At 54.6% G+C, this 22,179-nt stretch overlaps 7 protein-coding genes across 7 annotated transcripts; 4 read left to right on the plus strand and 3 right to left on the minus strand.

Annotated features, from left to right (window-relative positions):
* Positions 1 to 203: 203 nt before the first annotated feature.
* Positions 204 to 2,138, plus strand: DCS_04667 (arginyl-tRNA synthetase; the record flags this gene model as incomplete). Its single annotated transcript, XM_040801974.1, has 3 exons — positions 204 to 322; positions 400 to 1,399; positions 1,452 to 2,138. The coding sequence occupies 3 exons, from the start codon at positions 204 to 206 to the stop codon at positions 2,136 to 2,138; spliced, it is 1,806 nt and encodes a 601-aa protein (XP_040657007.1).
* A 714-nt stretch (positions 2,139 to 2,852) lies between these two features.
* DCS_04668 (uncharacterized protein) lies at positions 2,853 to 3,947 on the plus strand (the record flags this gene model as incomplete). Its single annotated transcript, XM_040801975.1, has 2 exons — positions 2,853 to 3,601; positions 3,692 to 3,947. 2 exons carry the CDS (start codon positions 2,853 to 2,855, stop codon positions 3,945 to 3,947), a joined length of 1,005 nt encoding a protein of 334 aa, XP_040657008.1.
* A 1,150-nt stretch (positions 3,948 to 5,097) lies between these two features.
* On the minus strand, positions 5,098 to 6,723 carry DCS_04669 (uncharacterized protein; the record flags this gene model as incomplete). Its single annotated transcript, XM_040801976.1, has 1 exon — positions 5,098 to 6,723. The coding sequence occupies one exon, from the start codon at positions 6,721 to 6,723 to the stop codon at positions 5,098 to 5,100; it is 1,626 nt and encodes a 541-aa protein (XP_040657009.1).
* An 806-nt stretch (positions 6,724 to 7,529) lies between these two features.
* DCS_04670 (DUF757 domain-containing protein) lies at positions 7,530 to 8,297 on the minus strand (the record flags this gene model as incomplete). Its single annotated transcript, XM_040801977.1, has 5 exons — positions 7,530 to 7,596; positions 7,684 to 7,720; positions 7,775 to 8,083; positions 8,137 to 8,161; positions 8,220 to 8,297. 5 exons carry the CDS (start codon positions 8,295 to 8,297, stop codon positions 7,530 to 7,532), a joined length of 516 nt encoding a protein of 171 aa, XP_040657010.1.
* A 967-nt stretch (positions 8,298 to 9,264) lies between these two features.
* On the plus strand, positions 9,265 to 13,602 carry DCS_04671 (uncharacterized protein; the record flags this gene model as incomplete). Its single annotated transcript, XM_040801978.1, has 3 exons — positions 9,265 to 9,746; positions 9,807 to 10,461; positions 10,519 to 13,602. 3 exons carry the CDS (start codon positions 9,265 to 9,267, stop codon positions 13,600 to 13,602), a joined length of 4,221 nt encoding a protein of 1,406 aa, XP_040657011.1.
* Positions 13,603 to 13,879: 277 nt separating this feature from the next.
* On the minus strand, positions 13,880 to 17,678 carry DCS_04672 (P-type calcium ATPase; the record flags this gene model as incomplete). The annotated part of the gene is made up of 2 exons (XM_040801979.1): positions 13,880 to 15,052; positions 15,132 to 17,678. 2 exons carry the CDS (start codon positions 17,676 to 17,678, stop codon positions 13,880 to 13,882), a joined length of 3,720 nt encoding a protein of 1,239 aa, XP_040657012.1.
* A 2,566-nt stretch (positions 17,679 to 20,244) lies between these two features.
* Positions 20,245 to 21,598, plus strand: DCS_04673 (purine nucleoside permease; the record flags this gene model as incomplete). The annotated part of the gene is made up of 2 exons (XM_040801980.1): positions 20,245 to 20,352; positions 20,420 to 21,598. 2 exons carry the CDS (start codon positions 20,245 to 20,247, stop codon positions 21,596 to 21,598), a joined length of 1,287 nt encoding a protein of 428 aa, XP_040657013.1.
* Positions 21,599 to 22,179: the final 581 nt, after the last annotated feature.

Here is a 22,179-nt window from a genome sequence, read left to right on the forward strand (position 1 = left end):
TATCTAGGCGTCTCCCACTCGCCGCCGCCGTCACTCGAGCCCGGAATTCGGAGCAAGGATAATACTCGGGGAAGGATGACTCCCCACACTCGCACACCGCCGCCCAAGGAAGTAAACGGCTGAAAAGCTCCAAATTCTCCACCATCGATTGTGAAAGTTCAAGAAGACAACGCATTTATAAATACATAGAGACTCGCCGCAACATGTCAACTCTCACACCGGAAGCTCTCGGTGCCCTGCTTCAAGGGCTCGGCACGGATCCCATCCCTACCAGGGCTTGCCCTATACCTGCATACTCGGCCGACCCGTCGACATCTACCGCGTCTACCTAGCTGAAATACCTTCCAAGCTCGCCGGATGCGAGCGTTGCGTCGCCTACGATGCCATCCAGACCTGAAGCACGTTGACCAACGGCGATCTGACGATACCAGTACCACGTTTGCGTCACAAGGGAAAGAAGTCGCCAGCCGACCAATGTGCCGACTTCGCCGCAAATTTTCCGCCTGGTCATCCACTCTTCCAAATTCCCAACGCCGCTGGGATCCATCTACCCATTTTCTTCACTTCAAATTCTCTCCATCGGCTTATTCTCCCCTTCGTCTTCCAACGTCAGAGATCGTACGGACACGATCTGCAGGCTGGCCTCCATGACCCTTCGGCAGGCCGCTCCGGTCGCAAGCGGGTTATCGTCGAGTTCTCGTCGCCCAACATCGCCAAGGAGTTTCACGCCGGACATCTGCGGAGCACCATCATCGGCGCCTTCATCTCAAACCTACACGAGAAAATGGGATGGGATGTAATTAAGCTCAACTACCTTGGAGATTGGGGCAAGCAGCTTGGCCTCTTGGCTGTTGGCTGGCAGCGTTTCGGTTCAGAGGAGGAGCTAGCCCGCCAGCCACTTACACATCTGCTTGACGTCTATGCCCAAATCAACGCCCAGTTCAAGCCTGAACAAGACGAGAGCAAGAAGGCCCGCGACGAGGGCCGTGATACCAGCGAAATCGAGTCCCGTGGCATCTTCGCCGAGCGCAATGCCTACTTCCGTCGCATGGAAGATGGTGATCCAGAGGCCCTGGCGCTTTGGTGGCGCTTTCGTGACATCAGCATCGAGAGATACACGTCGACCTATACACGCCTCAACATCGCCTTTGACGAATATTCCGGCGAATCTCAGGTGAAGAGCTCCACTGTCGACGAGGTCGAGCGCGATTTAAAGGACAAGGGGGTATACGAAGAGCATAATGGGTCGTGGGTTATAGATTTCAAGAAGCACAATGCCAAGCCGCTCCACATTGCCGTCGTCCGCGGGCGCACCGGCAGCACCACATATCTACTGCGGGACGTGGCGGCCGTGTTGGAGAGGGAGAAAAAATACGGCTTCGACAAGATGATCTACGTCGTCTCGTCCGAGCGAGATCTTTTATTTCCAGCGCGTCATCAAAGTTCTTTAGCTCATCGGACGCCCCGACCTTGCTGCTCGCCTGCAGCATGTGAGCTTTGGCAAAGTCATCGGTATGTCCTCACGGCTAGGTAACGTGAAACTACTTGGAGACATTATTGATCAGACCGGAGCAGCCATGCACGAGGTGATGCGCCGCAATGCCGCCAAGTACGCGCAGGTGCAGGACCCCGAATCTGTTTCCGACATTGTCGGCATATCCGCCGTCATGGTGCAGGATATGTCCGGTAAGCGAGTCAACAATTACCCAGTCGATATCGCACACATGACATCGTTTGAGGGGAATACGGGAACATATCTTCAGTACTGCCACGCCCGACTGAATTCCACATTGCGCAAAGCCGGACTTGCGCAAGAGGACATTGCCAAATATATCCAGGACCATCCAACCACACTCGACAACGGGACGGAAAAGAGACACTGCGTAGACTTGCTGCGTCTGATGTCGCAGTATCCAGACGTAACCGCAACAGCTTTACGAAACCTTGAGCCAAGCACTATCCTTACCTACCTATTCCGACTGGCACATCAGTTCTCGTCGTCCTACGACGTAGTACAAGTTATAGGAACAAATGAGGGGCGTTATATTATGCTCGGCCGAGCTGCACTCTATGAAGGCGCCCGCCAAGTCTTGGAAAATGGCATGAAGTTACTAGGAATTACTCCCGTGGAGAGGTGAGATGCCCGTCGATTTTAATAACCCTTTTTTACTATTTATTTTAAAGAAATCAGAATGCCTGCTAGCTGGTACTATCCACTAGACGCACGGGTATACTGTTGCTAAATCTCACCGCAGGATGTAAGGAATATATCGATTCTCCAAAGGAAGCGACGTTGGCGTATTTACTGCAAGGGCCCGTTGTCAGGTGCCTTTGAACGCCAGGCTCTGCGTCAAATGGAGCCTATCGCTGATCATTTTGGGAAGCCAACAAGAGATCCGAAGTTGGTGGGGACAGTGACCGTGAGGCATGCTCGCTAGCTAGGAGATGGCCTGGCAAAAGGTGGTGTTGCCAGAATACAGTGGAAGATGCTGTCAACACCATCACCAGGGCGAATGTCCCACCTGATTCGTCATGCACAATGGCGCTTTCTACCGTTAAACTGCGTAATATTCAAGACGTGGAATAACAGATAAATTGAAGGAATATCCTGAACTAATCTGCATCATTTTTGCCTAGGCTTACCATTTGGCCTGTCGATTAAACCGTGTAGCCTCGGCTTCGCCTTGTAGTTCGTTTGCCGTTGTTCTCGTCATGGCACGTGACTTGCCGTTGCACACCTTCAAGTTCATCCGGGAAGCCTCCGTACGGCATGACGTATGCAGTTCCTTCTTTGCACACTCGGCCGCTGCATCACACAAAAGTCCACCTTCTGTGCATGATACTGGCTCGACATGGCGGAGAGATACATACTTCGCGTCACTGCGGGCGCCGGCTACGACGAGGCATCACACGTCATCGTCCCCGTTAACAGAGCAGATCCCCTCATAATCGAAAGTGATGTGGCCAACGTTGAGCTGAACGTGAGGATACAAAACTATCAAGGATTGCCTCGCGGGTCGCCGTCGACGTCGACGTATTTCTTGATGGAACCACATGCCTACAACCAAGACCAGTACAGCATCTCCTTTCGATTCACCCCGCACAAACCTGCGTCCTCGGAAGAGATTGGCATCAGCGGAACCGACTTGCAGTTCGGCAATGACTTTGACCACCCCATCCGTGATAGGCTGCCGCCGGGATTCAACACGGCCATGAGCATTGTCAAGTGGTGGATTGACCCTGGGCTCGATGGGGATGCTTACGCGGACCGGCCACACCTGTATGGTCCCGCTCTCAGTTCCTTCAATGCCATCCACGTCGGACAAGGCGAGTACGACGAAGAGAAGGGTGGGCTTTGGTTCGAGGAGGGCGGCGATGACAAAGGCAAACAGGCGAGGGCCGACAAAGGCATGCCTGACAACAGCAAGGCGCGCATGAAGTGGGCGCTTCGGGACGACAGCAAGCAAAATTGGGTCTTCGAGTATGGCCAGACGTACGGCCTCGACTTTTTCAACCCCTACATCGACTTTTCCACCTTGTCGCTCAGGCTGCCAGGATTCCAGCTTCCCATTGTCAAGTACTGGGACGGCCAGGGTCTCAGGTGAGTTGTCGGCGGCGATGATGATGTTACACAATAATGCCACTGTGCTGCTGTCGCCAGTTTGAGCCTTCAATTTAACCACACCTCCAGGCGCTCACATTCACTTAGATACGTCCTGCGGAATAAGATGACAGGTGAAGTTTATCTGGTACTAGTATTCACCATCTTCCTCCACGAGGATGTCGACGAGCACGGCTTCATCAAGGAGGGTGCGGCCGAGCGGGCCGTGGCAGCAAGCGGAAAGAAAGGACGGAAACGTGAGTCGCCCAACAAGGAGAAAGCTCCGGACGAGGCGATAGAGAAGTTAGACTCATGGCAGGAGACGACACTGAACGATGTTGACTAGGCGAGTATACGTTGTATCCGCCAAGAAAGCAGAATGCTCTAGATCACTATTCGTCAAAAGCCGGCAATGCGGTTTGAAGGGCATGATCTCCTTCCCGCACCAGCGGAAAAGAAGGTTTATCCAACTTCAGTCTTCCCGGAGTGACACTATTCAATGCATCCATGCGTTCAAGCCTCGGCATGCTCAGAGCGGCGACATCATTAGCACGACCGACTCGGCGAATTCCTTGTGCAAACTTCCCAATTCTCTGCATCGTGAATTCGGTGTTGGCCACGGCCGATTATCCATCTGAGAGTGCTACCGAAGGACAAAAATGACGACCGAGAGCTGACTCTGAAATATATCATTATTCTTCACATACACTTCTATCCATTGCAGTAGATTGCGACGGCCTCGCCTCTTTAACAAGACCGTGCTGTCTATACCGGCTGTTGGAGCCTTTGGAGAAGCGATCTCAAGAAAAACACGGCTCACGCACGACGTACGAGGTCTTGATGAATGCCGCAATCTCAATCCCCAAGGTCATGACGACAGTTTTAGATTCTATTGACCCAGCCCTCTCAAGACACTTCACCACGCCCATTCCAGCGGTCATCCAGCAATGGACCGGGGAGGGAAGTAGGGAAGGGAGCTCCGAATCTCTTAAGCAAGAAGCTGCCGCAGCCACACAGCCACGGTGAGCGGCCGTTCTCTCGGAATTTCGATCCTCATGCTGCTCTCGGGTTTCTTGATGAGGCGGCTTTTAAAGACATTAACAATCGATTGTGGACATCTGAGGAAAGCAACCGAGCACGTACAGGTGAGGAAAAATTAAGCTTGCTGTAGCAATACCAATGGCAATCCGTTTATGTAGTTCATGCACACGTCAGACATTTTCGGTCCAAGCTGCAAGCCAAACCCATGTTCCATCACGACAATATATGGTCAATCTCTGAGATGGAGACTGAGCCATTATTTGTACGAGGGGCAGATGAACTCGAAAGGCCAGCAACGGGAAAGAGTATATTACGCCGGGTGGTAACCCCATCATGTATAAGATAATTTGGCTTCTCATCTAACTGTTGCCAAGAGCCAAACGACAATGATTCAGAAGGGAAAGTTCTACGCCCGGCTGCCATGCACATACTGAGTAGAACTAGAAGCACCAAGCTTACAATGTATTGGTCATCGCACACGCGATGGCCTGCACCTGGGCACCCTCCCTTACCCGGTCTTTTTCGTGCTTGCTCATCCACAACCGCTGATTTCTTCCCTTCTTCATTCCTCTCCGAGCTGATGTGATCGTTAGAAGCTGTTCGTCAACGACTGGGGGGCACTTAGGCTCTCTGTGCATCCTCTCGTCCATACATGCGCCTCTGTGTGCATCGTCACGATCCGCCACTGCATGCTGGTGCGTTTCCACAACGGTATATACCACTGGAGGTGGCGGCAGAAACGGGCCCCTGCGCATGCAGTGCGGATGTTGAGATGTATCGTTCCCGGCACTCATCAGGACAACACCAAGGCCGGGCCCTCCATCTACGTACGCCGTTTGTTGTGGTAGCAAAGGCCATACTGTCGATGGTGCAATGCGGTACCCGTGCTCCTGGACGGGCATACTGCGAAAATGCGGTATAAGTATTTCGAGGATCTGGTGAGTGACTGGCTCTGTGAAACCACAGATGCGTAATGCGTCGATGCGGGAGCGTAATCGAGCGAGGTGGTTGAAGATGCGAAATGCATCCTGACGTTGATGTGGCTGCGTTCGTTCATCAGACGAAGAAGAGGCAACTGAGGAACTTATGGTTGTCGTCGGCGAGGCGTGCTGGAAGCTATCACCACTACCGATGCTGCCGTTGTCGAATTTGGACGATTCTTTCGCGGCTCTGACGACTTCCCAATCGGTGGCGATAATCGAATCATCACCTCGGTGAGCCTGACTTGTCGGAAAGTATCCCTTGATGTTGATGCCCGACTGATAGCGTCCGGTTGATTCGCCGTCTCCGTTGTCCGTCTTGAACCGCCGACATAACAGAACAAAGCTTTTGAGCGGCAAGGCCTTGTCCCTCCGCAACTGCGACATGCTGAAATCGTGTAGTAGCGTTTCGAGATTGCGCAAACCTGGTCGTAACCGCTCGGAATGAAGAGGTCCCAACCCGAGCCGCGTCAGGTCGACTTCCAAGATCAGGCTCTGCATATAAGGACCGTATTTGTTGAGCCAGCTCGTAGCCAGGGGGCTTAAACGGGGTCCGACAAAGGGCGACAGGGTGACGTGAAAGGTGCGTGTCGTGAGGAGCGTGACGAGGATATCCGCAGAGAACGCTTTCGATATGCCCAGAAAAGGCCCCATATGACAGAGGATTTCGTTTAAAGGTGTAAATTCGGATGCTTCCCAGCAGTCTCTGTTGTGCGAATGCCGGTTCAAGCTGACTGGCTTGTCTGAATGGCCATCTCGCGGAGTGGCAACAAGATATTGACAGATACGGAATCTAGCCCTTACCGGCAGTCGAGCAAGCTTATTCGACCGGAGCTTCCGGTTACTTTTGGCGCGGCCACAATTGAAACTGTCGAGGTACTGTTCAAATTCCCTCTCGCTCGTGCTCCGGCGCCGTTCGTCGCTGTGGCTTTGCCTATGGTAGACAACATCAACGACTCGGTCCCAAGGCGGGAGGTCTGACCTGCGAGCAGGTTCTTGCTTTGCGAGGACCGCCGAGATTGAGTTTCCTTTCCTTCCTGTCGTCGGCTTCTCGGTAGATACGATGCGCCTGACACGTCGCCGGGCACGATTCGGCTCCATGGCTATTCCTGGCTGTCGCGTTCTCACCGAGTTTGGGAGCTTTCATCCACTCCCAGAGGGAACTCGGAAAAACGACGAGGGATTTCGCGTTGGACCACACTGCCTATCAATACGCGACTTTGGAGACACTCGGTAGAGAGGGGGACTCGAGAGTGATAGAATACACCTGGGCATGGGCGGAGAATGAAACGCGACTGTTTGTTTGTTGCATGGCAACGAGTCCGAGGACGAGCAGCGTACCTCGAACAATTATGTTTCCGCCGCGCGTTTCGTTGGAGTGGAAATCGAGAGGCGACACCGATAAGAAATTCGAGTCGATCCTATGTTTTGCTTGCTCCCAGTGCTTATCGAATGGCCGGTCACCTGTCATGCAGGTTGAGGGTCACCTGCATCGGCACATAACAACCAGGTGTTCGTGACATAACCGACAGCCTTGTGGGAGGGTGCTGGACTCTTTTGTATTACTGGCATGTGCAGCTGTAAGCAACGCAGCCAGGCAAGCGCTGCGTCAGCAAACCGGCATTGCGTCCTTCCATTGTACTGTCACGCAGGTGGCACTCTGTGTTCGCGGGTACGGCGCCTGTGATGTCCTATTCAGTTTCTGTCCACGGAAAAGATCGACTCAGAAGCCCAAGTATCCCGAACTCCGCCGTACATTCTTTCTGTCCAACTGAACCGGACCCTAACCGGGCCCATGCCGATCGTGCAACTGTACAAACTCCGGCCTCTATGCTGCCGCCTGAGGGTGGCGTGGCTGCTGATTCTGGTCAAGGGCCGCTTGCAAGTCGTTGTGATCGCCGCGTTCGTCATTTTGCCTTTTGCTTCTCCGCCTGGGCCTGCTCGTAGATCCAGTCGTTCAAACCAGCCTTGTTTCTGATGGCAAGTCAATACATCATCCGTCGTGCATTCGACCGAACGTCAGCACGGCGCCAGCACAGCGCCAGCACAGCGACAACATACCTAGCAATCTCGATGGCGTAAAACTGCATCCGCGGGACTGCCGAAATTAGCAGGTGTCGCGCACGTGCATTGAAGGCCGCTTTTCACCTACCGAAAATGGTCGAGGCCTCATCGTACTCAACCTTGGCGCTGTTGCGGACCATGGTGCCAAAGTTGTAATCGTCAATTAATTTCTCGTACGCCATCATGAATTTCCTCCAGCGCTCCTTGCCCTTCGGGCTCTTCATCTCATCTTCGTCAACGACGGCAGCCGGGTCGAACTCGGGGAATTCTTGCTTCAGGTGGTTGTAGATGTCGTCGTCCATCTTGGTCAACCGAAGGGTTGACCCTTTCATCTTTTCGAGGATCGACCAGTACGTCTGCATGTGCTGGACCACTGTCGCCGAGGCATTAGCATCGGCTGTCGACGTCGACGTCCGGGCACGAAGCAGTGGTTGAGGAAGGACGGGTTACCCTTGACGGCAAACTGCTTCTCCATCTACCATTGAACGTCAGTGATCACCAGCGAGGTCTTGCAGAAGTTTCGATGCGCGCACCTCCTCCATGTTGATTGCCTCCTCGGCATTGAAGTCCTTGGGCACCGGCGCCCCCGACATGCTCTCCATGGGATCCATGATGTTGCCTTCCTCTGATGTCTCCAGTTATGGGTGGCAGGTGAAGTTTCGGCTTGCTTGATACCGGATATCTTGCAAAACGAAGCTGATGGATCCGGGCCTTGGGCGTGAAGAATGTCAAATCCTTAAGTCTGCGTGGGGCAATTCGTTTCCTAGCTTCAATGACATCAAGCGGTATTACGGTATTATTCCGTCCTCCGTACAGTACAATACAGTGCGTATTTACACTACTTATGTCCGTATTCTCACTGTATGTGTCCAAACCCCCCATCGGCGCCTCCATCACTGTTGAGCTCTTCAGTCTTCATGTATTCCTTGCCCTGCTCCGCCTCCCTCCCCTTCTACTACGAACTTGGAAGCCAACGATATTTTCCTCAGGTCGCGCTGCGTATTCGACAAATAGAATTCTCCCCCACATTACTGTCTCATGCTCGTTGAATTGCCCATCTGTTCACCTGCAATGGCATGCTCTCCTTCGTTCATGCTCTCCTCCGAAAGGATGACGCAACCCATGTGTGACTGGGACGGACTGACCGTCATGGCGGCGCAATCGCTTTGGCCGCAACGCCGCTCTTGAGAGCATTAACCTCCACCAGAGAAATGCACCGGATTCGTACCTGCCTGATTCACTTATCCTCGGCGATTGTATCCTCTGTTGGCCATGCAATGCAGTGCACGAGCTGAAGTTGTACGCTTGCACTTCCGCACGCACTGGGGAGGGGGTTCACGAGAACAATGCCTGAGGGACAAAGGGATTCACAGTGCTTGTCTCTCCTGGTAAGCATTGTTGTCATTTTGGCATATGCGTCAGTGATTGCACTGTATGGATAGCAACTCTACGAGAAGCTGCACCTCTCCATCGTACTTCTCAATCTTCCTTGGGCGAATAGCTGGCATCTCGATGGCTTCGACACTCTCTGGACATACCAAGCGAATCAGCGTAGCAACAATCTAACCCCTGAAAAATATGAATTGTGCGACAGACGCATCCTCTGTGGACGAGGTCCCGTGTCACATTCGCTCATCGCCGCCTGCGACCCCAACCCGGCAAACCACCAGCTCATGGAGAAGCCTGTTTTCCTTTACTTGCCGATCGCATCTGGGCGTGCTCATGGCCGCTGTGCTGGCCTCCATGGTCATTGCCGCCATCCGAACCGTCCTGTCCATCATACTGGGCAAAGTATTTGACATCATTTCCGAGTTTGGAACCGGAACCCGAAACGGCGATAGTGCTATGACGGCCGTATCGCAGTGGTGTCTTGTCCTGCTTGGGCTTGGCCTCAGCAACTGGCTAGCTGGTACTGCCTTTCTTGGTCTTTGGGTCGCGTTCGGGGAGTTGCAAGCGGACAGTGCCCGTCGCGAAATGTTCCATCGCTTACTCTCCCGTGACCTGGCCTGGTTTGCTGGCTTGGATCAGGGCATATCCAGTCTCCTGGTGAGCGTTCAGTCGTACGTCTCGGCTCTCTGACTCACTGAAACTGTCCTGCAACACTGACTTGGTCCTCGCAGGCAGACAAGAGATCTTCAGTTTGCCTCCTCTCAGGTGTTTGGCTTCCTCGTCTGCGACATGGCAACCGCTTGCGCATCTCTCGCCATAGCATTCTACTACTCGTGGAAACTGACCCTTGTATTACTCTCGACTCTTCCGGTGTCCTTCATCATCCTTGCTCTCGCCACTCGACAGCTGGAACCTGCCATTCAAGCACAGAGGATTTATCTGGCGACAGCCTCCAAGCTCGCAACGGCATCCATCAACGCCATTGACATCGTCAAAGTTTTCGATGGCCTAGGCCACGATATGCGGCAGTACTCCATTGCACTCCAGCTGGCGGCACGGCGATACCTCGTGCAGGCCCGATGCAATTCGGTACAAATTGGATACGTCGGCTTCTGGGTCGTCTTCATGTTTGTTGTTGGCTTCTGGTATGGCATTGTGCTCGTCAATGATGGCCTGCCCCCTGGCCATGTTGTTACAACCTTTTATTCGGCACTGGCAGCTTTTCAAGGAATCGAAGCATTGGTACCGAATTGGCTTGTGCTTTCCAAAGGCAAGGCCGCCGGGGCCTCTTTGTCTATCATGACATCGGACTCGAGCCAGCCCAGTCTCGAACAGTACGACAGTATTTGGCTCGAAAACTGTGTCGGCCACGTGAAGTTAATGGATGTAAGTAACTTTTTCACAACTTCAGCTTTCGGCAGTTGTTGACAGATATTTATTCAGGTTAGCTTTACGTACCCGTCAAGCGAGACTGTACAAGCGCTCAGCTCGTCAACTTTCCATTTCACTCCCGGTCAGCCAACCTTTGTTGTCGGCGAGAGTGGTTCCGGAAAGAGCACTGTTGGTTGTCTTGTTGCTGGACTGTACAGCACGACTGCTGGCCAGATTCTCATCGATGGCAAACGCATAGACATGCTCGATAACTCGTGGTTCCGCCAGAATGTCACTATAATTCACCAGTCAAGCATTCTTTTCAACGACAGCTTATTCAATAACATTGCTCTTGGCCACCCAAACCCTCGAAATGTCACACATCAAGAAGTGTTGGGTGCCTGCCAGTTCGCCTTACTACAATCAACCATTGCCGATCTTCCGAATGGCCTCAGCACGAATGTTGGGTCGGACGGCCACGGCTTGAGCGGAGGACAGATGCAGCAAGTTGCCTTGGCCCGCGCGTACCTAAGAAATCCCACCATCCTGGTTCTAGATGAAGTGACAAGTGGCCTTGACCGTATCAATCGAGAGCTTATCATGAACGCCGTCCGACAGTGGCGTACAGGCAAGACAACCATCGTCATCACGCACGATTTATCCGAGATCAACGATGATGAATACATCTACGTCATGGCAAATGCCTCCATAGTTGAGAAAGGTCTCAAGCGCCATCTCTCGTGCACGGTTGAAGGCCGTTCTTCTCAAGATTCCTCCCCGCGAGCTGCGCTGGTCGATCCTCCAGTTGATGTCGGCAAAACAACGCATCGAAACCGTGCACTCTCATTTAACGATTCCTCGTCATTTTTGCCATCGTCAGCGTCTAATTCTTTTTCATGGGAGCCACGAGGTAGTTTCGTGTGCTGCAATCTCTCCGCACCCTGGCGGACCACGGAGCGTCGCGTTGACGATGCCAACGCGCCAGTACCATCGGCATGTATGTCAAGCTGTCCACATCTAGCATCTGAAGAAAGAATAACAAAATTATGGGAAACACAACGGTGTCGATTTTCTACATTCGTCCAATCCAAGTTCTTTACCCTGTCTGACTTACTTTTCAAGGATCGAGAAGTAAAGCCCATTCACTCCCCGGATTCGGCGAGCTCTGGCTTGGATGAGCTCAATTTATTAAAGGAGAACTTCATTTTTGGTGCCTCTGAGCGCCGGGCGAACATTTCAGAGCTGCGTTTGGCAATCGGTCATCATCGATCTGATGATCACAATCCGAGTCCGGACAAAACCCTTGGCAAGACGGTACATGAAGGATGCAACGTCTTGTCGACACTGAGAACTGTCTGGCCAAACCTGGAGGGGATGAATAAGCTGTTCTTCGTCCTGGGTCTACTGGCCTGCTTTGGTAAAGCTGTGACAACTCCGGCATTTTCATATTGCCTGGCACAGCTTTTGGGCGTCATGTGGGCCTCCGGTGACAGGGTAATCCGGGGTAGGAACTGGGCATTTTCACTCCTCGGGGTCGCAATAGCGGATGGCCTATTCACAGGAGCAGGCCGATATCTCCTTGAAAGCTCAGGGCAGGCATGGGTCGATAATATTCGGCTTGAGGCAATGAAGAGAATCCTCCAGCAACCACGATGGTGGTTCAACAAGAGAGGCCACTCCGCTGGTCGCATGGTCGAGTGCCTGGAAAGGAACGCCGAGGAGATGCGCAATATTGTCGGGCGTTTTTTACCCATCGTCATTGCCGTGTGTGGGATTCTCTCGATATCAGTCATCTGGGCCTCCATCATCTCATGGAGGCTCACCCTGGTAGCCCTTGCTCCATTACCCCTGGTCCTGGGCGCCGTCCAAGGATACGCAACGGTGAGTGGCAGATGGGAAGAGAGGTGCAACGACAGCGCACAAAATTCCAGTGCGGTGATGCTGGAAGCCTTTGTCAACATCGGTGTTGTGAGGGCACTGACCCTTGAAGGACACTTTTCGGCAAAGCACAGCAAGTCGGCCAAAGAGACACTCTGTGTTGGCATGAGGCGTGCGGCCTATACCAGCTGGCTATTCGGGCTGTATCAGTCCATGCCATACCCTCTCGCAGCTTTGGTGTTCTACTACGGAATGGTTTTGCTCGCTGGAGACAAGCAACTTGGTGTTGCAGAGATGCTGCAGGTGGTGAACCTGTTGCTGTTTGGAATAGGAACCGCTGCGGATATTTGCAGTGCCATGCCGCAGCTAACTATGGCCCAAGCTACGGCGGCGCAGCTCTTAAGCTACGCGAACTTGCCTCTAGATCGCCCCGCGAAAGGAAGTTGGTCGCGAAGGCTACACTGTCCTCTTCCCGTGCGATTACACGACTTGGATTTCTCTTACTATCACCGAAGCAATGAAGGAGTCTTAAAAGGCGTTTCTCTGGACATTTCACCCGGAGAATGTATAGCCATCGTCGGCCGCTCGGGTTGTGGCAAGTCGACCATTGCCTCCATCCTCCTTGGTCTGTACAAGCCATCGTCTCACTCATTCAGTCCCGAACCGCGCCCACCTCCGCTCAGCTTTGCCAACGCCTCGTACGCCGATATCGATATGCAGCACCTTTGCTCCACAACCATGGCCTTCGTTTCGCAGGCACCCTTTCTCTTCCCTGCCACCATCGCCGATAACATCGTGTACGGCCTCGCAGCCAACTCGCCCTACCGCCAGAGCCAAAGCATCATCCTTGCAGCCAAGGCAGTTGGGCTAGATGAATTCATCACCTCGCTGCCAGAAGGCTACAACACTGTCGTCGGTGACGGCGGCCAGACCCTATCTGGCGGACAGGCGCAGCGCCTGACCATTGCACGAGCACTCATTCGTCGTCCGTTGCTTCTCATCCTGGACGAGCCTACAAGTGCTCTTGATTCTGAGAACTCTGCACTCATTGGGCAGGTGATACGAGACCTTATGCATGGACCGGGCAAGTCAAATCCCAAAATGGCCGTTGTTCTCATCACGCACAGCACGGAAATGATGCAGGTCGCGGACAGGATGGTTGTGCTCGAAAATGGCATGAATGCCGAAGAGGGTACATTTGAAGACTTATTGCGGGCCAGAGGACTCCTGTACCACATTTTGAGCGGAGGCGAATGGTTCGAAGGCAAGCGATCGTAGCGCATGAACTTGCATTTCATTTAGTCATGACACAGTATCGCATGTTGCTACAAATAAAATGTTGAGATGAAATACTCCAGTTTCTGATTCTTCATTCCGTTGATGGTTCATGTGTGATGCTGCTATGCTAAATGTATGCAACTGTTATGAATAAGTAACGAAACCTGGTTTCCCAGTGCACGGGATGTATGAGCTCTCCATGTGCAGGTGACATGTACTGGTTGGCAGTCATGGACGGATTTGATTGAAATACAGACAGTTTCAGCTCGTCCTAAAGTCACCTCCGTTTGGATCGCAACAGTCCCTCCCAAGTCAGCCCTCGTTTTTCACGCAGCCGCGCTGGGGCAGCCTGCGAAGGCTCAACCCACACGTCCCTTGTCATCGTCATACTCATGCTTCTTCTGCGGTTTCCGGCCTCCAAATCCGTAGCCATGAACCTCTGGAGCACCGGGTCTTGGCTCGGGGGTACTGTAAGGTCGCTTCTTGTCATAAGTATGGGGTCGTCCTTGAGAGTTTGTGGGTGCAGCTCCAAAACGTCTTGTCCACTTGACCTTCCCAGTTTGGCAGCTTCAATAATTCCTGGCAAATCCACCGTTGGTTTCGTCTTCGTCATTTCTGAATCGTCTGCTGCGGCCGTATCCTGAACCTGATTGGAATTCTGGGCCGAAAGGATCCTCTGAGACGTCATGTCGTCAGCCGTGCCCATCTCCTGCTTTGGGCCATTCGACGAGCGACGTTTTCGTACGCGCAGTTTGGAAAAGCACGAGAAGCAGCAAAAGAGTGGGCGAAACGGCCTTGTCACGGCGAGATATATTCGTTTGACAAAGAGGAAGAATGCCAGGACATAACGGTCGGGTACTTGCCGTATCAAGGCGCCTAATGGTAACGTCAGGATGCCGAAGAGCACACTCCATCCCCACTGCGCTCCAGATAAAGGCACGGTGTTGAAGGCCTCGCCTCCCTTGAATATGATGATAAATTGTCCTATCAGGGTCAGGCATTGCACCCCGATAAACCAAGGGTTGCGCAAAACACCCTGGTACCAGATGTCCAACTTGTTGTCGACTCTGCGGCAGTTATGTTGGTTAAAGAACTGCATAAACACGTAAATATTGAACACAATCGTTTGCAGAGCCTCTTTCTCGCCGCGCGTGTCAACATCAAAAATGTCCCACCCAACGTAATGTATGGTGTAAACGACGGTCAACTGGTAGATGGCTTGACCAAGTATCATCTTCCACATGGTGATACTAATGATGGACGCGTCCCGTGGCTCCGGTTTTCGTTTCAGGAAATCAGGCGAAGGGTGGTCCGTCGCCAATCCGAGCGAGGCGAATATGTCCATGATGAGGTTAATCCAAAGCAGCTGCACGACTTCGAAGATGGGTTCGCCCGCGAACTTCGAGGTGACTGTAAGGATTCCGGCCGTGATGTTGATTGTGAACTGAAACTGTAAAGGAGGTTCCGGAACCATATTAGTCATTTCCTCGGTTATGCAGCGGAAAGAGACACTTCAGCTTGCAGCATACCTGACAGAACTTCTTCACTGCATCGTTGACAGTTCGCCCCCAGCTAAGCGCCTTCACAATGGATGCAAAGTTATCATCCAGCAGGATGATCGAGGCTGCTTCCTTGGCTACCTCCGTACCCTGGACCCCCATGGCGAAGCCAACATCGGCAGCCTTGAGGGCCAAAGCGTCGTTTGTGCCGTCACCAGTGACGGCAACGGTTTCGTTCATGGATCTGAGATGCGAAACCAAGAGCAGCTTATCCTCCGGGCTTGATCTCGCTAACACTTGCAGTCGAGGGATCACGGCGTCCATCTGCGAGGGAGATAACTTGCGAAATGTGGCTCCATCCATAGCAACACCTCCGGCTGTGAATATGCCACACTCTACTGCAATGGCTTTGGCGGTAAGGAAGTTGTCTCCGGTCACCATGCGCACGAACACGCCAGCATCCTGGCACTTGCGAACCGACTCGACGACCTCAGGACGGAGAGGGTCACGGATGCCAAATATGCCGATGCAGATCAATCCGGACGCCAGCCATTCAATGTTGATGCTGGCGGGGTCGTCTTCTGGGTTCTCAAAAACCTCCGACGCGTCAAAGTCCCTGTAGGCGATGGCAACCGGTCGCAGCATGTTGTTGGCGTAGTCCATGATGGTCTCGCGCAAGGCAGTCCTATTATCCTCGGAAAGGCGGTCGGCCGTGAGAGAATAGGTCGGATCGTCGACAAGAAAGGCACAGTACTCGAACACCACCTCGGCGGCACCTTTGACGAGTAATCGATACCTCCCATTGGGCAGCCTGACCAGGACTGCCATCCACTTTCGAGTTGAGTCAAATGGCAGCATGGTAAGGATCGCGTTGTTGGCCCTTTCCATGCTCAACAGCCCCATGCCGAGGTGATCGCGACTAAACTTGAGCAGCGCCGTTTCTGTGCTGGAACCGAAGTACTCTGAATCGGACGTCTCGTCGCTCTCGAATGCTGTCGAGTTGAGGGCAATGCTGTCCTTGATCAGGCTTTTGACCTCGCTCGACAACGAGGCGGCAAATCGAGTCGATGATGAGTTGCGCCCAGGCGTCGCAACGCTGGGTGCAGGCTCGCCGATTCCAATGGCGACGGTGCCGGTGTCGTCGAAGCTATTCTCCAACCCGATACGGCCAGCCACGACGGTCATTTTGTTCTGGGTAAGAGTGCCCGTCTTGTCAGAGCATACGCAGGTCGCGTTGCCCATGATTTCGCACGAGCGAACCAGCCGGACCAGATTGTTGTCCTTGAGCATCCGCTTTGTCGCAAAGGCCAGTGCGACGCTGACGTTGAGAGCGAGACCTTCCGGCACGGTGATGACGACGACAGTGATGGAGAGGATGAGGATGTGGAAGAAGATCTCGGCTTGGCCGGAAGCGCCCCTGGGGTGGGGTTCCTGTAGGCTCATCAGGAAAATAATGAACAGAATGATGAAGAAGATGAATCCGGCGACGGCGCCGAAAATGATGAGTTGTTTCCCGAGGCGGCCGAGCTTCGCCTGGAGGGGCGTCTCTTGGACATCTTCTCGCAAGGACATGAGCGTGCGACCGTAGGTTGAATTGGCACCAATGGCCGTCACCAGACAGCGTCCGACGCCACGGGTGACGGTGGTGCCGCTCAGGATGAAAGGATCGGCAAGCACGGCATGCTCAGCATCGTGGTCCGCCAAGACGGTCTTGTGGACGAGGCCAGACTCTCCTGAGATGGATGATTCGTCGATGTGAAGCCCCGAAGCCTGGATGAGAACTCCGTCGACGGCGACAACGTCGCCGGCCTCGATGTGCATGACGTCGCCGACAAGCACGTCGTGGCACCATATCTTTTGGGCCTTGCCGGAGCGGACGACGGTCACCTCGCGCTGGCGCTTTCGCTCGTTGACTTTCTCAAACTTATGGTTTTGCTGCCAATCGTTGGCAGCCGTGGCCAGGACGATGATGACAACGGCGACGACGACGGTGACGCCGTCGACCCAGTCGATATTCGAGGATCCTAACTTGGTGTTGGTCGATTGATAGATGCCAATGGAGAGGGAGATGGATGCGGAAATGGTGAGAAGGATGAGGAGCTTATCGTTGAAGGCAATCCACATCAGCTTGAGGAAGGACTTGTGCCGACGTCGAGGTAGCTGGTTGGTGCCAAAGATTCGCTTCCGGTCGGCGAAGGGCCGATCGTGACCATCACCTACCCGCAGCGCATGAGGTACAGGGGGGAGCGGCTCGTGAGGTTGGTAGGCTGGCATTCGGCCTTGCCGGCCGGCAGAGACGGCCTCGTCGAAGGCGATGGTTTCGTTGAGGTCGGTCTCATCCACTCCAAGACCGGCGACGGCATCGGTGCGGAGGCCAGCAGCAAGGCCGCGCACCCCGCCAAAGACGTCGAGAGCTGCCAAGCTACGGAAGGTGAGGAGGGTGTGCAGCTGGGCGGGCGTGAAGGCGAATCGGTTTGAGGGAGGTGGCGAGTCGTCTACCAGGTCGGATGCGAGAGGTTTGGCCTTTTGACTGGGCACAGACGCACCGTCGTCGGCCGCGGGAGAGATGGGATTCATCAGCGAGGGACGCAAGTTGCGTGCCGAGCGAGCAGAAAGGGACGAAGAAGATTGGCCGGTGACGTCGTTTCGTTCCGGCTCGTCTGACCTCACGTTCGAACAAGGTCTCGAGAGCCTGGTCTCGGCAGAGGCCTCGAGAGCAGCGGCACGAGCCGAGTTCAGGTCATTTCAGTTAGGCAAGGCCGGCATCAAAGGGTCGTGATGGACGGTGCACCGAATAAGTAAAAGTTTTTCCCAGGCCGCGTTGATCGTCGCCGTCTGTTCTGCAGCGGTCGATTGCCGTGCGGCGTCGCTTGTGCATTTATGGTTCGACTCCGAACGAGGCAACAAAAACAAAAGGCAGGCTGAAGAGGACGAGGAGATGATGAAGTCGAGCACACTTTGTTGGAGCCGGCGATTCCCTCGCGACTTGGATATTTCGATGCAAAGTCAACGTCACCGCTGCTTCGCACAACTCCGCGGCCGGCTCGCCCGTGTGCTTCTCGTGAGCAACGCAGCGCTGATAGGCCGTCGGCAGGGTCCTATCAGGGTCCCATTACCCTTGTTAGCAGAGCGGGCCAACAGGCAGCCCGCCCATCTCCATTGAAATGGTCGACATCGGTGAGTCCGTGTGGCTGCATGCAAGTCAGCCCGAAGGCCCCTGTCACGAAAAATATGCCGTGCCAAGGACTTCTGCCTACCTATTAGGGGCCACGAGTGGTGGTGGTTGGAGTTGGCGTCGTCCGAGGTACTTGTACTCATGACTGCATACTCCGAGTTGCTGGACATCGATTACTTGCCAGTGCATGTAAGTACCTAAGGGTGGTCGGGTGGTGCTCCGCAGCCTGGCAAGGGTCAGCGCCGTCCTTGTCGAGCAGCCTACGGGCGCTCTTCTCGTTGAACTCGGCAGCATCGTTTCTTGTTGTTGGGTCGGCTCTGGCACCTCGGCGAGTGAGGGGGGATGTGGTTGTGGAAGTAAGAATCGTGTGCGCGCCATTCTAGTGCTGCCGCCGCCGCATCACACATGACATGTACTTAGGTGCAAGCACAAGCAAGTAAGTACCTACCCATACTTTACCAACTCTACTCGTACTCCGCATATAAGTACACGTACTCCGTAGTTGTGCACCTATTACTCCGTACATTGCAGTGCTCCGTGCATTGCAGTGCAGTATTATACCTATCTATACAATAGTACATGAAGTATGGAGTACTCGTTGAATAAGTCTCGTCGATTACTCAAGTACAGTACCTACTCCGTACTGTAGGTAATACTCCGTACTCCGTACTGTACAGTAAGTAAGTACTGTACTTACAGGCTTACATGTACAACTAGTTGTAAGTGAGTATCACATGTACTTAAGTACAGTACTTATTGTACAAGCACTGAAGGTGTGACATTGTACAGTACATGTACAAGCGCAAGTACTGTAGGCTTATTGGAGTTATTGCAAGCAGCACGCGCAACACCATGCACACCACCACCATGTAATACTTCCACCACGACGCACACCACCACAAACAATGAAATGCACTCGCACACCTACACTTGCTGTACCTGTACTAGTAGTCGTAGTGCAACGAGAATCCCATTCCGGATTGGCAAGGTTCATCATTAGTCCCTGAGCCAGACCCCGAACGGTGGCCATGCTGGTGGAACATCACCTGCCATTTGGCTATGGCCCTCGCCGCCCCAACACCATTGCCAGCATCTTCACCTACCTGTGCTGGTAATCGTACACGTACTCGTACGTGTACAGGTAACCATTACCAAATTGAGTGATACCTGGCAGGTACACCGCTTGGTGCCGAAGCACGCCATTCTTGCGCCTTTCCGCTTCGCAACGCCTCCAGCAGCAGTGCACGGTCGACCGCATCACCACGACGTACAGTCCACACTGCAGCTGTGGCATGAGGTCTTTGGTCATGGGCCATGGTGTTGAGACAGGTTCCGCCCATGCCGCCTGCACACCTCCTTCGACGCGAGGCCCGTCAGCTTGCACCGAGCAATCCCTTGCACGGCGGAGCAAACTTGCTCCCAATTCGCCTCTGCGCTTGGTGGCCGCGGCGTCGCAGCCGACAACCGTCGTCGTCTGGTCATGCTTCCGACAGTAGGAGGCGGAGATAGGCGAGCTGCGGGCGGGAAGCGCACCCTTGCCAAGCGCAGGTCGCACAGATGGATGGATTCCAGGTGGTGGCATCTACCATCTCATGAACCCCATGCCAGTCTCGCTTCCACGAAACGTCCACGGGGCCGTCCATCTGCTGGTTCGTTCCGCCCTCGTGGCCCGGGACGCTGGCAAAGTCTTCCGGTCGATGGATGCGTCGGTACCTGGTCGCGTCGACTCGCTTCGGTGTCGACCGCTGGAGACGTGCGCCTCACTCCGTCGGCCGGTCGATTCGTTCAACATGACCCTCCGCGCACGAGGGTCCAAATGGCGAGTTTCGGAGCGTCGAGAAGGCTCTCCTTGTCGACACCTCACAACCGAATGCCAGCTGCTTCTTCTTTGGCTGCTGCCAGTCGCCACGGGAGCGCGCGTCCGAGTGCAGTCGAGAGCTGTCAAGGTGCAGGTCCGCTTCGGCCAAGATGCGTCTCGCCCACATGCTCTGCGTTCTGGCCCCTATTCTGCCACGGCATGTCGTGGCGGAGACGATTGATGGCAAAGTAACCCCCCGGGTCATGATCATCTCCATGGTTCGCGCTCCCGTCATGGCCTGCCTCGAGGGCGGCCGCGGACGGCGGCTGCTGACGGATTCTCCAGTGGACGCCCGAGTCGCACGTTTGGCACAGGCGCTTTCACGAGTCGAGGCTGGGCAATCTCAGCTCGCTCGCCGTGCCCCTTCCGGGCCTCTCCATGCTCTTCCCCCACGTCTTCTGCACGGAAGACGGACGTGTCTGCCAGGCGACGGTCGGCGAAGGGGAGATCAACTCGGCAGTCTCCATGACGGCCCTCGTGCTCGCCAAGGCTTTCGATCTTCGTCGGACGTACTTTCTCATCGCCGGCATCGCCGGAGTGAATCCTCGACTGGCCACCATCGGCAGCGTCGCGCTGGCGCGTTTCGCCGTCCAGGTTGCTCTGCAGTACGAGATTGACGCCCGGTCGCTGCCGCCAGACTGGCCCACGGGATACATTCCCTACGGCCGCCGCCACCCGCTCGAGTACCCTTGCATCACCTACGGCACCGAGGTGTTTGAGGTCAGCCAACGGCTGCGGGACATTTCCTTTGAGCTCGCGAGCAGAGCCGTCTTGTCGGACGAGGAGGGGCCCCGCAACTATCGCGCCAGGTATGCAGGAATCCAGGATCAGTTCGCCATGGCCACGAGGCCTCCGAGCGTCGTCAAGTGCGACAGCGCGACGAGCGACGTCTATTATTCGGGCACGAAGCTCGCCCAGGCGTTTGAGAACACCACCCGCGTTTGGACAAACGGCACGGGCGTCCACTGCATGAGCGCGCAGGAGGACACGGCCACGCTCGAGGTTCTCGTCCGCGCCGCCGTCGAGGGGCTCGCGGATTTCTCGAGGGTCATTCTCATGCGGTCAGGTACGTGTCGGTGCCGTCGTCGACCGCTGCCGTCGCCGTCGTGCTCACGAGACCACAAAGGTTCCAACTTTGACCGGCCGCCGCCCGACATGTCGGATCTGCAGCACCTGACCGGCGTTGACCAAAACGGCATGTCCATTGCCGTCGACAACCTATTCAACGCCGGCATCGAGATCGTCAAGAGCATCGTCGGAGCGTGGAATTGCACCTTTGGGCGCGGAGTCCCGCCGACCAACTACATCGGCGACATATTCGGGAGTCTCGGCGGGCATCCAGATTTTGGCCTGGGCAGCATCACGAACGGCAAAGTGATTGCGCCGGCGGGTAAAGGCGGAAACTTGGCCAGGCTGGAGATGGCTCGTCGCGCAAAGTTTGCTTCGCAGATGACCATGCCGTAACAAGTAGTGGGAAGGGGCGAGGGAGCCGGTGACGGATTCGAGATGGGCTGAAGAATCGGTTTCCGCCGTCGGCAGATTCCTCCATGCGATGCAAGTGTATGCATCGCTTGTAAGTATTCCCACCATGTCTCGGCCCTCATCCCACGGTGCAGATGGCCATTTTAGGCAGGTCACTCCACTTGTTGACGGATCCTGGAGAGAGCTGCCGCATGCTTAATGGCTCGAAGGATGCAAAAACATAAAGTGCTGACAAATGGGAGATTCGTTTCGCGGGACCGATTGCGATGATTGATGCGTTCTTCTTCGATGCCAGATCCCTTGAGCAGGTGGCGGCGGACGAGAGTCGAGGCAGGCTTGCGGGCACAGGCACCAACGCAGGGCGCAGGCCGAACTCCAAAAGGACACGGAAGCGCGGCTTGGGCCAGGGCTGTTCAAGGACCTCGGATGGAACAGTCCAGTCATTTCTGGGTCCCCCGGTACTCGAATGCCGGACGGACATTGGGCATGACTGCCTTGCTGCGCATGAATGCCTCTCGTACTTGCGGTGCGTGCGGTTCGTAGGCGGTCGTCGTTGGTATGGA

The sequence above is a fragment of the Drechmeria coniospora genome, chromosome 02 (genome assembly GCF_001625195.1).
Source record: "Drechmeria coniospora strain ARSEF 6962 chromosome 02, whole genome shotgun sequence".
Classification (NCBI taxonomy): domain Eukaryota; kingdom Fungi; phylum Ascomycota; class Sordariomycetes; order Hypocreales; family Ophiocordycipitaceae; genus Drechmeria; species Drechmeria coniospora.